Source organism: Mercurialis annua, linkage group LG1-X, assembly GCF_937616625.2.
Source record: "Mercurialis annua linkage group LG1-X, ddMerAnnu1.2, whole genome shotgun sequence".
Classification (NCBI taxonomy): domain Eukaryota; kingdom Viridiplantae; phylum Streptophyta; class Magnoliopsida; order Malpighiales; family Euphorbiaceae; genus Mercurialis; species Mercurialis annua.
The window spans coordinates 14,303,997-14,320,414 of NC_065570.1; the positions used below are offsets into that span (position 1 = coordinate 14,303,997).

Genomic DNA, 16,418 nt, shown 5'->3' on the forward strand with positions numbered 1-16,418 from the left:
AACAAAATTGCAAGCAATTCATCACAAATTCAAAGGAGACTAAGGTAAGGCTATCAATTTGTGGATTTATTGGTTGGTTTTAGTGATTTTGATGATAGAAATTGTTAGGGTTTTGTTGAGTTTAGTGTTATGGCGTGGAAATTTGATTTTGGTGAGTTTGAGGTTTGTGTTGTTGTGATTTTAAGCGTATAAACGGAGGAATCGATGCTAGGTCTCGAGAGCACGTCGGAGTGGAACCCTAACGGCTGGAATTTGGTCCAGTGAGCAAACATTTCTGCTCACCATTAGTTCAAACCCCAACGGTATTCTCAGTACAACACCTGCTCCTGACCCTTTCAGGTTGGAGGCACCATCGACATTCAAAATCCATCTCAATGGTTTCTCATTTCCTTCTTCTGGTTGTTCATGAGCTATTGTTTCAGCCACAAAGTCCACCATCACTTACGCTTTCAGTGTTGGCCTTGGTTCATATATTATATTAAATCCTCCCAACTAGACTGACCTTCAAATAAGTCGACCAGAAGTTTCCGGCCTCTGTAAGGCTTTCCTTAGAGGTTTGTTAGTGTGCACCATGATAACATATGCCTCAAAGTACCTCCTTAGTTTCTCTCATGAAGATTTCGGTGCCAAAACTGTCACGACCCATGTTCATGAATCGTGACCGGCGCTAGGTATGGGTATGGTTGTACCAAAACCCATAACTAGCCTTGCGGAAAACCAACATAACACATTTAAAACAATGTACCTGCATAAAACGACATTCTCGGGGGCAACCGAGACTTCAGCCTAGTCTAGCAGTACATGTAAACAACATATAATTAAAGTGTGCTTATTTCAAAATAACCTCCAACAGTATGACAATATATAAAAATACCATAAACACTGCAATCATGCGAAAGCTGATAAAATAACAGTTGGACCATTCCAACAAACAATAGTCTAAAACATAAAGTATAAGACTAAGACATAAATAAACTGATACTACTGCGATCTAAGAGTTTAAAACAGTTTGACCATTTTATTCTGAAAATAAATGAACCTCCGAAGAATGAAAAAACGGAGATTAACCAATGCTCAAAATCATAAACCTGGAAAATTTGGGAAAACAACTGAGTAGAGTTTATATAACCATTTACATTTATTAAGTTGAAAAATATTTAAAACGTTTAATAAAACATTTGTTCATTATGGATTATGAATGAAACCTTAAACCACAATTCTAAATCCATTTGTCGTGTCGGTGAGACGTATCTCAATAACTGATCCCCGACTGTCACTTAATAAACTAGTAAGTTCAGGAGACGTATCTTCCACCGGTGCCCTCACTAATGTGAGACGTATCTCAAACCTACCTCAATACCATAACAATCATTACCGGTGCACACGCAGTCACACGTAGGACTAGCACAAACGACAAATCAATGTAAAGCCAAGTTAGAGTAACACAATACGCAAACAATAATAAAGCCATGAACAAACACGTCTATTGAGTTCCCGCTTTAAAGTTCATTTAGAAAAATATTATTTAAATGGATATTAAATAATATATCAATTTAAATTCCAAATAGTGGGTTAGCCGTGTTACTGATAACTACCAAGCTAGCCTCACATGTCGGGCGATCCAAGTCTAACCCAACACACATATTTAATCAAATTACAAACCATAGTTTATAATTATAAAACAATCTTGATAAAATAATAATCAAAATTTAAAACGGAACCCAATAGCTTTAAACTCAAGTAACTCAAGTTACAATCAAATACTTAACTAAATAAATTAAGAAAACATTTTAAAAGTTAAAACACAACTTTAGTCAAAATGGCACGTAAAGCCAACCTTAAAATCAACTACAATTACCTTAGTAATTATATGATTAAAAGTTTTTAAAACAATTATTATTCCGATAATAATTCTTAAAGACAATTAAAATTATAATCCAAATAACATAAAAAAAATGAAGTTAACAATAGTAATAAAGAGATCAAAATGGCCCTTTCGTAATTAAGAAATCTCCACTACAGTAACCATACAATTTCTAAGCCATGAATGAATTCTTTCTTTAACAGTAGTTAAACGCTAAGGAAAATCAAGAAAGCAGCACATGCATTATGAAGAACAAAAAAAATAGCCATGAGCTAAATTGAAACTATGAAATTCATACAACTTGAATATACCGATTTTAACTAAGCAAAACCATATCTAAACAAGGAAAAAACAAATTGGAGGGATCAACACCGAAACAGTACCCACCACTATTGACCTCACAACACAACATATGAGGGCCAAAACCAATAAGCAATACGGCAGTAACAAAAGATACGGCAACCAACTAGCTCGCAACGCAAAGGACGATGAACAAATGAATGTATCATAACAAGGTCAATCATTTATCTACAATTAAAATCAGCTATAGCTCAATAATCCCACAAGAATCATAACGGCAGCAACAATCAAGAAGCACAGTAGCCAAGAACAAAAGTAAACGAAGAACCATAGCGGCGATTAAACGAGTTAGTTTCACGTACCATTTTCGATTCTGAAGCGTTCGGATTAAAGATATCGAAGAACAATGATGAATCGTCGAAATAAACTCAGATTTAAGCTCGCATAATAAAGAATATGAGTTATGAAACGGTGTTATGATATTGAATCGAAACAAAAGAAAGAGACGAAATTACTTACCGAGACCAACGTGAATGGAGGGGATGAGAGCGTGATGTTTCAGAATGTCTAGAGAGAATGGCGACTAGGGTTTCAGAATAGAAAAACGAAAAGAATAGGTTTTGAAATAATGAAAAAAAGAAACAGAAAGAAACGTATATAAAGGAGATGGTTTGCTGCATAATTCGTGAAACATGAATATGGCTATTTATATACACAAGTAATGGGCTTTTCATATAAGAAAAGAATGGTGGGGTTCCAAATACAATTTCAATTCCTCAAAAGCCTTCAAATACTCTTCCGTTCATTTGAAGTTCTTAGTGTTCTTCATGATTTTGAAAAAAATAGTAAGCATCACTTCCTTGAGCAATATATAAAGTGACTTAGAGCTGTTACCCTTCCGTTCAGCTTTTATACTTCTCTTATAGTCTTTTAAAGCATGCATATTCACTATAACCTCAATTTTTTCCGGGTTTGTCTCTATTCCTTTATGAGATATCATGTATCCCAAGAATTTTCCTCCTTTAACTCGAAATGAACAGTTTTCGGGATTGAGCAAAAGATTGTACTTTTTCAACTTTCAAATACCTCTGTTAATTCTTTAGTGTGATCCTATATTCTTTTAGATTTCACCACTATGCCATCAATGTAGACCTCAACATTTTTTCCCAACAGATCTTTAAAAACAAAATCCATCAAAATCTAATAGGTGACACTAGCATTCTTTAACCCAAAAGGCATTTGTGTATAACAATATGTTTCCAAATTAGTTATAAATGAGGTCTTCTCCTCGTCCTCCTTATGGATAGGTATTTGGTGGAATTCCGTTGCAGTATCCACAAAAGAGAACACTTTATATCCAATGGTGGAATCTACTAATTGATCAATATTCGAGAGTGGATCTATCTTTCATGGTTGCTTTGCTTAGATTGGTGAAACCAATACATAACCTGAATTTTCTATTTTTCTTGTTTACGAACACCACGTTTGATATAAAATCTGGATAAAATACCTTCGTGATAAATCACGCTTCCAACAATCTCTCTATCTCGTCACAAATGGCTATTTGTTTTTCCGCTAAAGAAACTCTTTTCTTTTGCCTGACTGGTTTATAAGTTAGATGAATATTGAGTTTGTGTGATACAATGTCGGGATCTAATCCTATTATCTTGTTTGGTCGACTGACAAATTCCTTTCAGTTGCGTTCAAGTTCTGACACAATCTAACTTTTGTATCTCTCTAGTATTCCTACCCCTAACTTTACAGTTTCTTTGTCATTTCCTCCTAAATTCACAAGTTCTAATTACCCATGGGGTATGTATTTAACATCGTCTTCCTCCTCTTCCGAAAATTCAGGTGCTTCCACCATGAATGTTTCCGTCAATTTTCCAAGACCAAATAACAAGATCTCGCCTCTGCCTGATTTCCTATAACTACTATTGTGTTTTTTCCAGTTGGATTTTTATCATTAAATATTTTATACAAGTCACAACTCATGTCTCATATAATATTGGTATATTAAAAATAACATTGTAGGTAAGTAGTAAATCAACAAATGTAAACAGAATGTTTACCTTCCATGTTGATTTCAAAATTCCTATTAGTTTTTGTTCCACAGCTAGTTCCACTATTCCTTTAGGATAGACTGGCTCACTAGCAATTTGCAAAACCGGTATACACTCAATTGTGTATTTTTCTGTGTTCCTCCAAAACCAAGATAAACAATGCATGAGAGAAGGTTAATGGAGCTTCCTTAATAAATCAAAATCTTCCAGATCCAAAAGTTTTCTATTTTTGATGATATTACCAATGTATCTTAATGGGTTGCTCTACTCCTCTTCCATCCTTAATCATGAAGACTATATGTTCTAGATATGATCATAATTTCTATTTTTTCCTCTTTATCCCATCATACTTTGTTATTAAAGTACTTTTCCTAACAAAGAAAACATCCCCTTGATGGCTATAAGATTCTAAGTTTCTCTTTCTTTTTCCAAATAAAAACTATTTCCATTTAACTAGTTAACAGATCCAATCCATTTTTGATAATTATCCATTTTTTCCATATCAAAAAGTTTTTCCTTTGATAATTATCCATTTTTCCATATAAAAATTATTTTCATTTAACAAGTTAACAGTGCTTTTAATGATTCTAGTTCGGGATAAAACATAAGACAATCTCAAACTGAAAGTTTCCTTAGCAGAGATTGATATTCTCAAGGGCCTATGGGAGTGGTGATACCATTTTAATAGAGTTGATCATATTTAGATTTTTGAAGGTTACTTCGTCCCATGGGCCTACTGAATTATCACTATCCCTTAATATTAGCAACATTTTAATTTTAGAAACTTCTTAATTACCTTGTACATATAGTTTTCTATATATGTGATTGTCTTCTTCTTCATTGAGACTACTAGAAAAACATATATGAAACAATATATTTTGTAATTTCAAAAACGCTTTCTATACATTATGTTTGAGAATACAAACTATGAATTCTTGAGAAATATAGAGGTTGCAAATTCAAACGTTGCTACACTGTGCATTGTACATCATATTTCATTGAGTGACCGTTTTATCCTAGGGACGACATAGTTAATAGACTATCTTGCACCTTTTGGCAGAGCCACAAAACATCTTAAAGTCAGCGACCTAATCCGCGATTCAGACATATTTTCCATTGATAATTCGTTCCAAATTTTCATAGAAGGTCAAAACAAATTATCTAAGTATTTTTGTTATTTGTTTGAACAGTTTCAACAATTCTATGGAAACTCTTTTATTAATCACTTTTACAATTTTATTAATCTTTTAAACGAGCACAATTATCATTTTCTTGACATTCATGAACGTGTTTAATAGGTTATGAACTTTACTTCTCATTTCTGACCATATCCTAATCCCGATTGTAACATCCTTTTGATCGGGCGTATGAACGTAAAATGATAAAAACTTGGTACCTCTTTATATTATAAGTGTTCTTTACATATGTATCACCTCTCTTGATGCAGATTTATAAGGTTCTTAGAAGTCCGGCCCAGATGAATTCTTGCCATTTTGATATTTAGGCGCGAGGATCGCAAAGTGATATTTGTGAATCTAGGTTTTACTTCTTTTCTTATAGCTGTCAGGATAGAAATTTAATTAAGTCATTTTATGTATTTCTTAGTATAAATTATATTGTATTTAGGACTAAATTCTTGTACAAAATATGCATGCATATTATATCATATACATGGCCACGTCATGCACAAATTCGGTTATTGTGCGAAAGGAAACCTAAATAATTCAATATCTATAATTAAGCATGTTAACTCATCAAAGATGCACAAAAATATATTATAAGTTAATGTTGGTAATGATATTAACAATGTATGCAAAGCACACCTTATATGTAAAATATAAATGTGAAATCCATTAAAATTGGATAACTGATATCTAATAAAAATAAAAATGAACCATGTTATTAGATTTAACAGTCTATCTTTCGGCTTATATTTGCATCGAGTATATTAATATTCGCCAAGATTGAGTTCAAAATATATGAAGAGATGAGTGTGAGTGGAGCGAGGTTCGGGGGCCGCTCACCCAGGCTTATGGCTGACTTTGGATCTGGAAAGTTTTGAAAAATGGAGTCGCCACCCAGCTCAGCTAGGAAATACCTTTTCTACCGACTACATCACTTCACTCGCTTATGGGTGAGATTATTGTACATCAGACCAAAAGATCGGGTTTGATGGACATTATCGAAACTCTTATACTTGGCTTATCGATTACATTTTTATTTACTGACATATCCGGTTATTTCTCGTCTCGACATTCATGAAATTCATAGGATAATGTACTAGAAAGTAAATACATATGAAAGTGGTAAAGAAAAGCGATAAATCATGTTAGACGCGCATATGACTTGACTAGACTAGCATGTGAGGCAAGTAGCAGGTACTTCTAAGCATACATCCAACCCTAGAATGTCTATCAGATAACAGGAAAGTGGATGGTCTAGATCCTTTTACATGCATAAAGACTAAAAACCGGATGTCTAACTGAGATTGATTTTATTAAGCCGTCTTGAATGCCTATACAACAATCTAATAATATTTTTATGGCAATCCTATGATTTCTAGGTAATTTGCTGGACTTGCTGGATTTGATTACTAATTTAGGTGGTTTAGTCCTTTTGCCTGCTAATATTGGATTTGTAAATGCTTTAGAAAGATTTTAAACATCGTAAGCATATACATAGGCAGTTGATATACATATAAAGTTAGAGATACTTTTAAACCTTGTTGAACCGGAGTGTTTGGCACTCGTCTGTGTTTGGTTGCCGATGTGGTCAGAATCAGAACTTGCTCATAACATGAAAGTTCTTCGTCTCATTGATACGGATCCTATGGTTTGAACTAGGGTCGATTCCGAGTTCATAAGAACCCAAAATTGCGTTTGTAAGTTGCTAGTTTTGTCGGATTTGGTCTTCAAAGCCCGGTTGGCTGGGCAGATTACAAATCTGGGCTTCGAGGCCCAATAAAAACTTGGTTTGACCTATTACCAAACAGAAATTAATCTACAACTAATTACAAGTCCATGGGCTTAAACGGGACCCAATTCCGAGTTCAAACAAACCTGAAAATACAAAAACAAGTCTGGTTTGGGTCGGGGAGGATCTGGGAGCGATATGGGAATGAAGAACAGGGGACACCATGGTGCAACTGGTAGTGACGATGGCTCCTTGGTGTAGTGGAGGCTGCGCCACTGTTGGGGTGATGGCGGCAGTTCGTCTTTTGGCTGGGTTTTTCATGCAAAACACTAAAAAAACGCTCAAAACGCACAAAACAAGTATTGGAATTGGAATATAAGTATCCTAAACACTAAAAAACAACATAAAAACATGTTTCTAAGTAGATCTGGTGGAAAATATGTAAAGAACATTAATCATGGCAAAAAAATAGTCTTTGTCTAAAGAGACAATTATACCTACAGATCTGATCATATTTGACATGTGAGAGCGATAACATATAAAACATCCTAAAAAGCATGTTTATAATATAGATCTGGTAATAATCATAGCAATTATGTCAGAAGTAGCATTTAAAATAGTTTATCAGTTAAAACAATAGATCTTGGCAGATCTAGCATGCAATCAGATAAAAAAGTGATTGAGATTATAATTGGGTCCTCAGAAGTACCGTTCTAAGTCCTTGGCTTGTTTTCTAGTGATCCAAATGTGGAATCGAGCTTCAAATCAGTGTGTAGCAGGGCCTTCTTGATTGGTTTTTATTTGATTGACCAAAATTGACTGGTTGGTGTTTGTGTGTGTGTGCATGGGGGGGGGGGCATTGTGTTGTTCGGCCAACACTAGTAGATTTTAGGGTTTGTGTTTGATTTGATTTTTGATACATACTGGCTAGGTCAACTAAGTGTCCTATTTATAAAGATCAAATTAGGGTTAGAGTTAGGTTTAAACTCTACTAATTAGGTGTTTAGATTAGATTGAAATATAATTTAGATTATTAATTTAATTAAAATTTCGTATTTTTTAAGGTGTGCTACATAAAATAGAGTTAAAAGACTGTTTTGGTGCTTAAAAGTATTAAAAAGGATTTTTAAGACCATATGAGTTTGGGTACGGTCAATTTAACCCGTCAAATTTGCAAATTGGCCTATAAGCTTTTAACACATTGCAATTAATCCAATTTCCTTGACTTAGATCACAATTTATTTAGATTTTTATAGGTTATTTATGGTCAATTACATTTCAATCCTCAAATTTGCAACTGCGCACTGATCACGCTTGCTTGAATTCATACAAACGGATCGATAGCTCGTCACTCGAACGAATTTCTCTAAAAATCATCATTGAACGCTTTAGTCTCCTATCATTGTTTTATTTGTCTGTAAAATAGGTGTCTACAATGAGATTTACTTTCTGAATTGGCCATTGATACTTAAAAGCCTCTTAACGATTAAACAAATTGTCATTTGTGATTAATAATTGTCAGTTTCAAATCAACCATCGTCAATTCTCAAATGATCAAGTGTCAAAGTTGGATATATGATAGACGAACCAAGCAATGAGTAGGAAACGATCGTCCAAACCAAAATCGACGATTGTCACTTTTTCCGACGATCGTTGCTTTTTCCGACGATCGTCGCCTATGAGAAATTCAAATGAATTTTTCGACCGTTTGAAGTCAACAATCGTCACCTTCATTATGAGAAGCATTTAATATAGAATCCATTTATTAAAATTAATAATTTAAACGGGATGCACATATTAGAAATAGTCAACTATTATTATTGATACATTTGCAAGTCATATCTTTATATTCTATTTATTGTCTACAACATTTGCGTTCCACAACTATTAAATTTTTAGAAAATACACTTGATATATAAAAAGTTAAGATATCCAAATCCATTTGACATTATAAACTGCCCTAAATGACTTATTTATGCATCTGAAATGGTAAATGAATCTGACTTGAAGGTTTGTTTGCCTTTTTAAAACAAGTTGTGAACCTGTCTACAGAAAAAGAAATTAATAAGATGAACTTAGTTAGATAAGAAATTAATAAAATAAATTTAGTTAGATGAGACTATTATATATAGGTCTAATACTTTAAAAACACCCGACCTTTTGACTCTTTTTTAGTCCTATTTTAACATTGAAAACTAATCAATTTTATCCTATTTCACATTTTCTCGTTTCAATTGTACCCTTAAACATTAAATTGATCTATTGTATTTGAAAAAGATTAAAAAAAAATTCTTTAAAAAAACTCAATTTAATATATAAAGGATCAATTTGAAGAATTTTTTTTAAATTCTTTTTAAATAAAAAAAGTCAATTTAATATATAAATGATCAATTTCAAGAACTTTTTTTAATTTTTTTAAAATGAAAAAAGTCAATTTAATATTTATAGGTACAATCGAAATAAAAAATGCGAAATAATATAAAATTGATCAGCTTTCGAATACGATTAAAAAGGAGTTAAAAAGTCGGGTGTTTTAAGATAGGCATTATTTATATAGAGAATACAAAAACAAACACTGGCGGCAACTGCAAAGACTCTGAAGAAGTAGCAGAACAAATTCCAAAAAAATAGTATCAGTGAGATGCAGAAATTTTTAGTATCAGAAACCTCGAAACAAGACAACAACCTCAATCCAGAATGGTTCTGTCCCAAAACTGGAGTTTATAGCAGTAAACACCCACCCATCTCTCTCCCCACCGACCCATTTCTCGACGTTGTATCCGTAATTTTCTCGTACAAACACAATGGTGTCACAGCTCTTATTGATTCTTCATCTGGGTATTCCATTTCCTACTCAAATCTTTTTCCTCTGGTCAAATCCATGGCTTCTGCTCTCCACACCATAGGTGTTAAACAAGGTGACGTTGTTCTGCTTTTATTGCCAAACTCCGTTTACTTTCCCATTATTTTGTTGGGTGTTCTTTATTTAGGTGCAATTGTTACTACTATGAATCCTCTCAGTACTGTGTTGGAGATCACCAAGCAAACTAGTGACTGCAATGCATCTTTAGCTTTCTCTGTTCTGGAAAAAGCCGCAAATTTTGAGTCTTTGGGGATTCCTGTTATTAGTGTGCCGGATAATGCAATGTTTGATAAGGATAATAAGGAGTTTCAAGCTTTTTATAAGTTGTTTAATGGTAGTTTTGATTCGGGTTTGCGGCCGGTAATTAGACAGGATGATGCGGCTGCGATTTTGTATTCATCTGGTACTACTGGCTCTAGCAAAGGGGTTGTTTTAACTCATAGGAATTTTATTTCCATGGTTGAACTTTTTGTAAGGTTTGAGGCTTCGCAGTATGATTATTCGGGTTCCGATAATGTGTATTTAGCTGCTTTACCTATGTTTCATGTATATGGTTTATCCCTTTTCGCCACGGGGTTATTTTCTTTGGGGACTAGTATTGTTGTGATGAGGAGATTTGATGTTGATGAGATGGTAAAGGTTATTGATAGATACGGAGTAACGCACTTTCCTGTTGTTCCGCCGCTTCTCCAAGTACTGACGAAGAAAGCAAAAATTGTTGGTGGAAGTAGCTTGATGAGTCTGAAACAGGTTTCCTCTGGGGCAGCTCCTTTGTTTGGCAAAGCTATTCAAGATTTTGTGGAGACTCTCCCTCTTGTTGATTTCATTCAGGTATTTCGTTTCTCAACACAGACTGATTCTCTGTTCTATATCAAATATCATACTCTGTCGAATTGTGAAAAAATGAAAGTTCGTGTTTCGAATTGTAAAAATTAAAAGTTGGTATTGAATTGCAAAACATGATGCAGTTTATGATTTTATTTGCATTTAAGCGTATGGAATAACATAATGTGCCGTGTAAATCTGCTCAACATAATTTCTTTATATTAGTATTCAGTTTGCTCTGTAGTTGTGCATACAATTCATAACTAGTATAGTCTCTGGGATTCTGTCTACAGTTATAAAATATGTTTATTTATTTGTTTTGACTAGTTAATTTTCAGCAATCTGGGAATGGATGTCACTATGCTAAGCTTGACATGGTCAACTAGCCTTTCTTTGTTGAATTGGTCATGATGCCTTTTTTTTGTTTATGAGGATAATTCTGTGAAATTGTTGACTTCTAGGGTTATGGCTTGACAGAGTCAACTGCTGTCGGAACTCGAGGCCTTAACACTAAACACTTCCGGAAGTACTCTTCCATAGGACTCCTGGCTCCAAACATAGAAGCTAAGGTGATGGATTGGATTACTGGTTGTTTCTTGCCTCCTGGCTGTAGTGGTGAGCTTTGGATTCGAGGACCTGGTGTTATGAAAGGTGGTAAAGTTTATAGCTTCTTTAAGCACTTGATATGTTTGTAATTGTGAAACACTTATGTTCTTCTGAGAAAATTCTTTAGCTGGTGGCCATTGTTACCCATTCTAGACGTCATTATAACCTGCCTATGTTTCACAGAAACCTCCCCAGTCCTATATTTCGACGATTCATTTCCACTTCCGTAAACCTTTTGAAATTCCAAAAATCTATATTTATAATCCAATCTTGTGAAAAATGTAGTTCTGCGGTTTTCCCTTTTTCTCTCTTCTGTTTCAACATTTCTGCTTCGGCTCTGCAAAGATACTTGCTTGCCGGCATATTTATATTCCAACAAGAAAACCAGCTCCTCCTTATATTTTCCGAGATCATCTCCTTTTTAGATCTTCTGAGACATCCATCTTTGTTTTCGAGTGATCAAGCATGTCCGTGGTCAATTCTTATTCTAGTTCCCACCTACCTGAGCATTGTAATAAATTTATGATTTAGAATCTTAAGTATTATGTAATTGAAGTTCGGTTTATCAAAATTATATATGTTTCTGTCTCTATCTCTGCATTTCTGATCTCTGATTTAAAGTAAAGCATCAAACCTTTAACTTCTAGGATAAATAATGCACTAAAGTTCTTGCTTTTGCTATGAAAAAATTATGTTAAAAAGTGCACAAACTAAACTGAGTTTTGTGGCTCTTATACTTGTTAAACTGAGTTTGTTTACTTGTAAAATTTACAGAATATTTGGATAACAGCGAGGCAACTGCATCAACAATTGACAAAGATGGTTGGCTGCATACTGGGGACATAGTGTATATCGATAGTGATGGGTACTTGCATCTAATTGATCGTTTGAAAGAAGTAATCAAATATAAGGGCTTTCAGGTATGGTTTGAGAACCAAGTATTCTCAAATGTGTACCATAAATAACAATTTAGTAAGAGTAGCCATGTCTATAGACTACCAATTTGTTACGTTTGAATCTAGTCTCTTAGGACAAACGGATACCTTCGGCTTCATCTGATGCTTTGAATTTCTAAATTAAGATAACTTTCTTTTGAAGTGGTAGATTAAGTGATATTGGGAAATGTCGTAACCTTTTGCAGATAGCTCCTGCTGATTTAGAGGCTGTATTGCTTTGCCATCCTGATGTACTTGATGCTGCAGTAACAGCGTAAGCGAAAAATGAATTTATTAAAACTATTTCTAAATTTTCGAAGGGGTACAAGTGAATATTGATGTTATAATGGTTCAACTCGAGTAGTTGTATGCATGATATTTTATGATTTGTGTAAATCAGTGGCATAGACAAAGAATGCGGGGAAATACCAGTTGCATTTGTGGTCAAGAGGCTTGGAAGTATGTTGACAGAAGAAGCTATCATCAATTATGTAGCTAAGCAGGTATGTCTGTGCAAGATGAGCAACTTAGTTTTCCATGGAACCGTTGGTTGAAGTTGTTTAATATGTTTGTCAGGTTGCGCCGTACAAGAAGGTGAGAAAAGTGATGTTTGTGCAAGCAATACCCAAGTCCGCAGCTGGGAAGATTCTCCGGCGCGAGCTTAGAAAATTTACGCCTTGTAGACTGTAATATTTTACGGTTGAGTTTGTTTATTCTCCAGTAGTTGTATATTTATGTCTATGGAATATGTCAATAGAAAAACTATTTTATCGTCTGCCCATATTGGAAACTGATATGGGTATGTATGCCGAGTTGGAGTTTTTGGAAAGAATGGATCGAAAATCTTGATAGTGGTAGTTCTGTAATTTTGTCAAAATTTGATGTGTGCAATTTAGGCCATTTATGGGCCTTATTTTATTAGAAACAGGTCAATTATCGATACACCTCAGATCGGGAGATTAAAATATTTACCTAAAAAATAAAAACATTTACACTTTTTATCTTAACAAGAAAAAGTTACAAAAAATACTTTATATTATTTCTAGATTTATGTTTTTACTCTAGATATTAAAATAATTATGATTTTACTCTGTTATAATATAACTGTCAGTGACGTTATCATCTTGGTATCACAACTTTTCTGTAAAAATTTTTTTTGTATTTTATCATACTATTATCTTTAAAATTATCATACTATTATAATAACATGTTTTTAAAAACATTGTCAATAATATTATCATAATATACTTGATTATAATTATATCATAAAATATAATCGTATAATAACGTACTTTATCATAACAGTATATTATCATAACATTATCATAATGTACTTTTTCATAATATTATCATAACATTTTATCATAACCTTATCATATTACTAGTATTGATTTACGTGCTACGCACGTGGCTCGTAAATGTGATAGGAAAATAATAATATAATTTTAATAAATAATAAATTATATTTGATAATTACCTTTTAATATTAATATCATTTCAAATTTATTATTATTAATTAAAAAAATAAATATTTTACTCGAAAAATAAATTACTATAAAATTACTATTATTATTTTTATATATTAACTAATATCTTTTAATTATATTATTAAATATTTATCATAATTGACTTTTACTTGAATTTAAATTATAGATACTATAGCATCCTTTTGTGTGTTTTTGGTCACTATATTTCTTAACAATATATAATCTCTTTTAAAAAAAATCTAAAAAAAAAGCTCTTGTAATACCCCGTAATTTATAAGCCACGTGTAAAGTTTTTATTAGCCGGGAATACGTAAATTAAATTTAAGCGTAAATTTAATTTATAAGTATCCCTAAAATTATATGGTAATAATAGGAGTTTAAAATTTAAATCGAGGATTTAAATTTTAATAAAATGATATGAACGGGATTAATAGAAAAGAAAATACGACTGAAGTCGTAAGATAAAAATATATTGATAATTAATATATCAATATACCACTCTAATTGGAGAGTTTAATATTTCGGATAAAACCCCGAAATTAAAATGTCGAAACTCGGAAGTCTCGACGTGTTATTAACGAATATAAGTTAAGATATATATATATATTACAAAAAAAAAAAAGATAAGAGAGAAAGAGTGAGTGGGCGGCAAGTTATGGAAAGAGTATCATTTGGTCCTTGGATTCTTTACTTTAATTAGTTTTAGTTATAAACTAATTAAGTATTATTCGTTAGTCCAAATTAAAATAAAATAATATATAAGTCCCGAGCGAATAATTTTGGTGTCATTATTCGCGAAATAATTTGACGAAGCTATCGTCAAAGTTTCATAGAATTTGGACGTAGAAAGTTTAATCAAGTGGGACTGATTTGGACCTAATAAATCTTCAGAGATTTATTAAGAATAAAATATAAGTCGGATAAGAATAAAAATTATATTTTTATTCTTATCATATTTTATTAGATTTTTGCGTAAACTTTTACGAAATTCGGAAGTCGTTTCCGTTTAAGCTACGAACGACTATTTAAGAATTTGAGTTAAAGTGATAAATTAACCAAATCTATATATAAACATATTCATTTGATATTCAGAGGCAGAAGCCTCATTTCTTTCATTTTGAAAGAGAAAGTGAGCAGCTTGCTCTCTGAAGCTACGGGAATTAGGGTTCGTCGCGATTCGTTCCGATTTCTCGATTCTAACTCCATTTCTTCGACGATTACTCAAGTAATCGAGGTACTAATTCCGTATTAAATGTTTATTTCGATATATTTCGAATATATATTCGTTTATAAACGGTTATCGTATCGAACGATCGATTTAAACGTTTGATTTATAGTTGGATTGTGTATATGTGTTATAGGACGTTAAATTTGCATTTTTGAACGTTTCGAATTAAAAGAAGCACGTCGGAACGGCCCGGGAATTGATTTTCCCGGGGCGGCGTGCGGCATGCGCCCGCACAGTTTGTGCGGTGTGCGCCCGCACAAGCGGGCGACGCGCCCGCACAGTTTGTGCGGTGTGCGCCCGCACAACTGTGCAATGCGCCCGCACAGTTTGTGCGACGCGCCCGCACAGGCCGGCGGCTCGCCCGCATTGATAGTTCCTCGAGCGCATACGTGGGGATTTTGTCGGACTTTAACGGGGGGCGATTCCGAGGGGTTTTCGCCTAATAACCCGAGATGTTTTCCGACCTAATCCTAAACGTTTTAAAGAAATGTTTCTAAATCTAAGATAACGACTTTTAAAATGGGATTTTAAAAGTAAAGTTAAACGTTTAAAAAAGGACTTTAAAAGAGTTAGAGTCGACGTTTAACCAGTTTAAAAGATTTAGCAAGCGGCTTTGCTAAATAATTAGTATACGACTGTGAATTGTTTTAACAATCAAGTCTATACTTTTAAATGATTTAATTAGGTATTGTTATACCTAAAATGACTTCTAGAGTGAAGTCTAAACGTTTTCTTAAGGTGAAAACGATTCAAATGGTTTTTAAAAAGAAAAGGACCATACGTGCTATGTGTTATATGTTAGATTAAACCTAGGTTTCAGGACCTAGATGTTTATACCAGAAATGAGTATTGATGTATTGTCTTGTGTTATTTGTATGTTTGATCCGACTAGCTGTCCAGCAGTCAGACCAGGACTCCAGGGAGTGTGTCACACACACGGCGGTGCTAAGTAGTTACTTAGCAGTACTGTGAGTTTACGTGTTTACTTTTAAATATCAGTATTCAATTATTTTAAATCCATAAATCGCAGTAGTATAAACTAACCAAGAAAGGTCCATTGGAACGAGCTACCTATTGGGCAGCAATAGGGTTGCGTGATCACCAACACCGATTTTTAGATGTACTTCTGTCGAGGTATAGAGGTATGCATGTCGTGTAAGTCATTGGGAAAGTAGATGCCCTGACTTCACGGGTAAACCCTGAGACGGCAGTAATACAGTTACGGTCGCGGAATAAACCGCGAAGGCAGTTTCTGATTACGGTCCAGGTACCAGAGATACAGAATTGGACGGCAGTGATTCAGTTCACAGTCTTTATTCTGTTGTCCATAAGCT

The 16,418-nt window shown here is 33.6% G+C and overlaps 1 protein-coding gene across 1 annotated transcript; it reads left to right on the forward strand.

The window, feature by feature from the left end:
• Window positions 1-9,706: 9,706 nt before the first annotated feature.
• On the forward strand, window positions 9,707-13,226 carry LOC126666047 (4-coumarate--CoA ligase-like 6). The gene is made up of 6 exons (XM_050359004.1): window positions 9,707-10,834; window positions 11,290-11,479; window positions 12,209-12,354; window positions 12,576-12,643; window positions 12,770-12,872; window positions 12,946-13,226. The coding sequence occupies exons 1-6, from the start codon at window positions 9,782-9,784 to the stop codon at window positions 13,057-13,059; spliced, it is 1,674 nt and encodes a 557-aa protein (XP_050214961.1). The 5' UTR covers window positions 9,707-9,781; the 3' UTR covers window positions 13,060-13,226.
• The last annotated feature ends 3,192 nt before the right edge of the window (window positions 13,227-16,418 follow it).

Bases quoted from the DNA above. Each gene is read 5' to 3' on its own strand.
- LOC126666047 (XM_050359004.1), top strand. From the start codon at position 9,782: ATGCAGAAATTTTTAGTATCAGAAACCTCGAAACAAGACAACAACCTC. The intron at 12,644-12,769 runs GTAAGCGAAAAA...TGTGTAAATCAG, and splicing joins CTTGATGCTGCAGTAACAGC to TGGCATAGACAAAGAATGCG. The intron at 12,873-12,945 runs GTATGTCTGTGC...TATGTTTGTCAG, and splicing joins TCAATTATGTAGCTAAGCAG to GTTGCGCCGTACAAGAAGGT.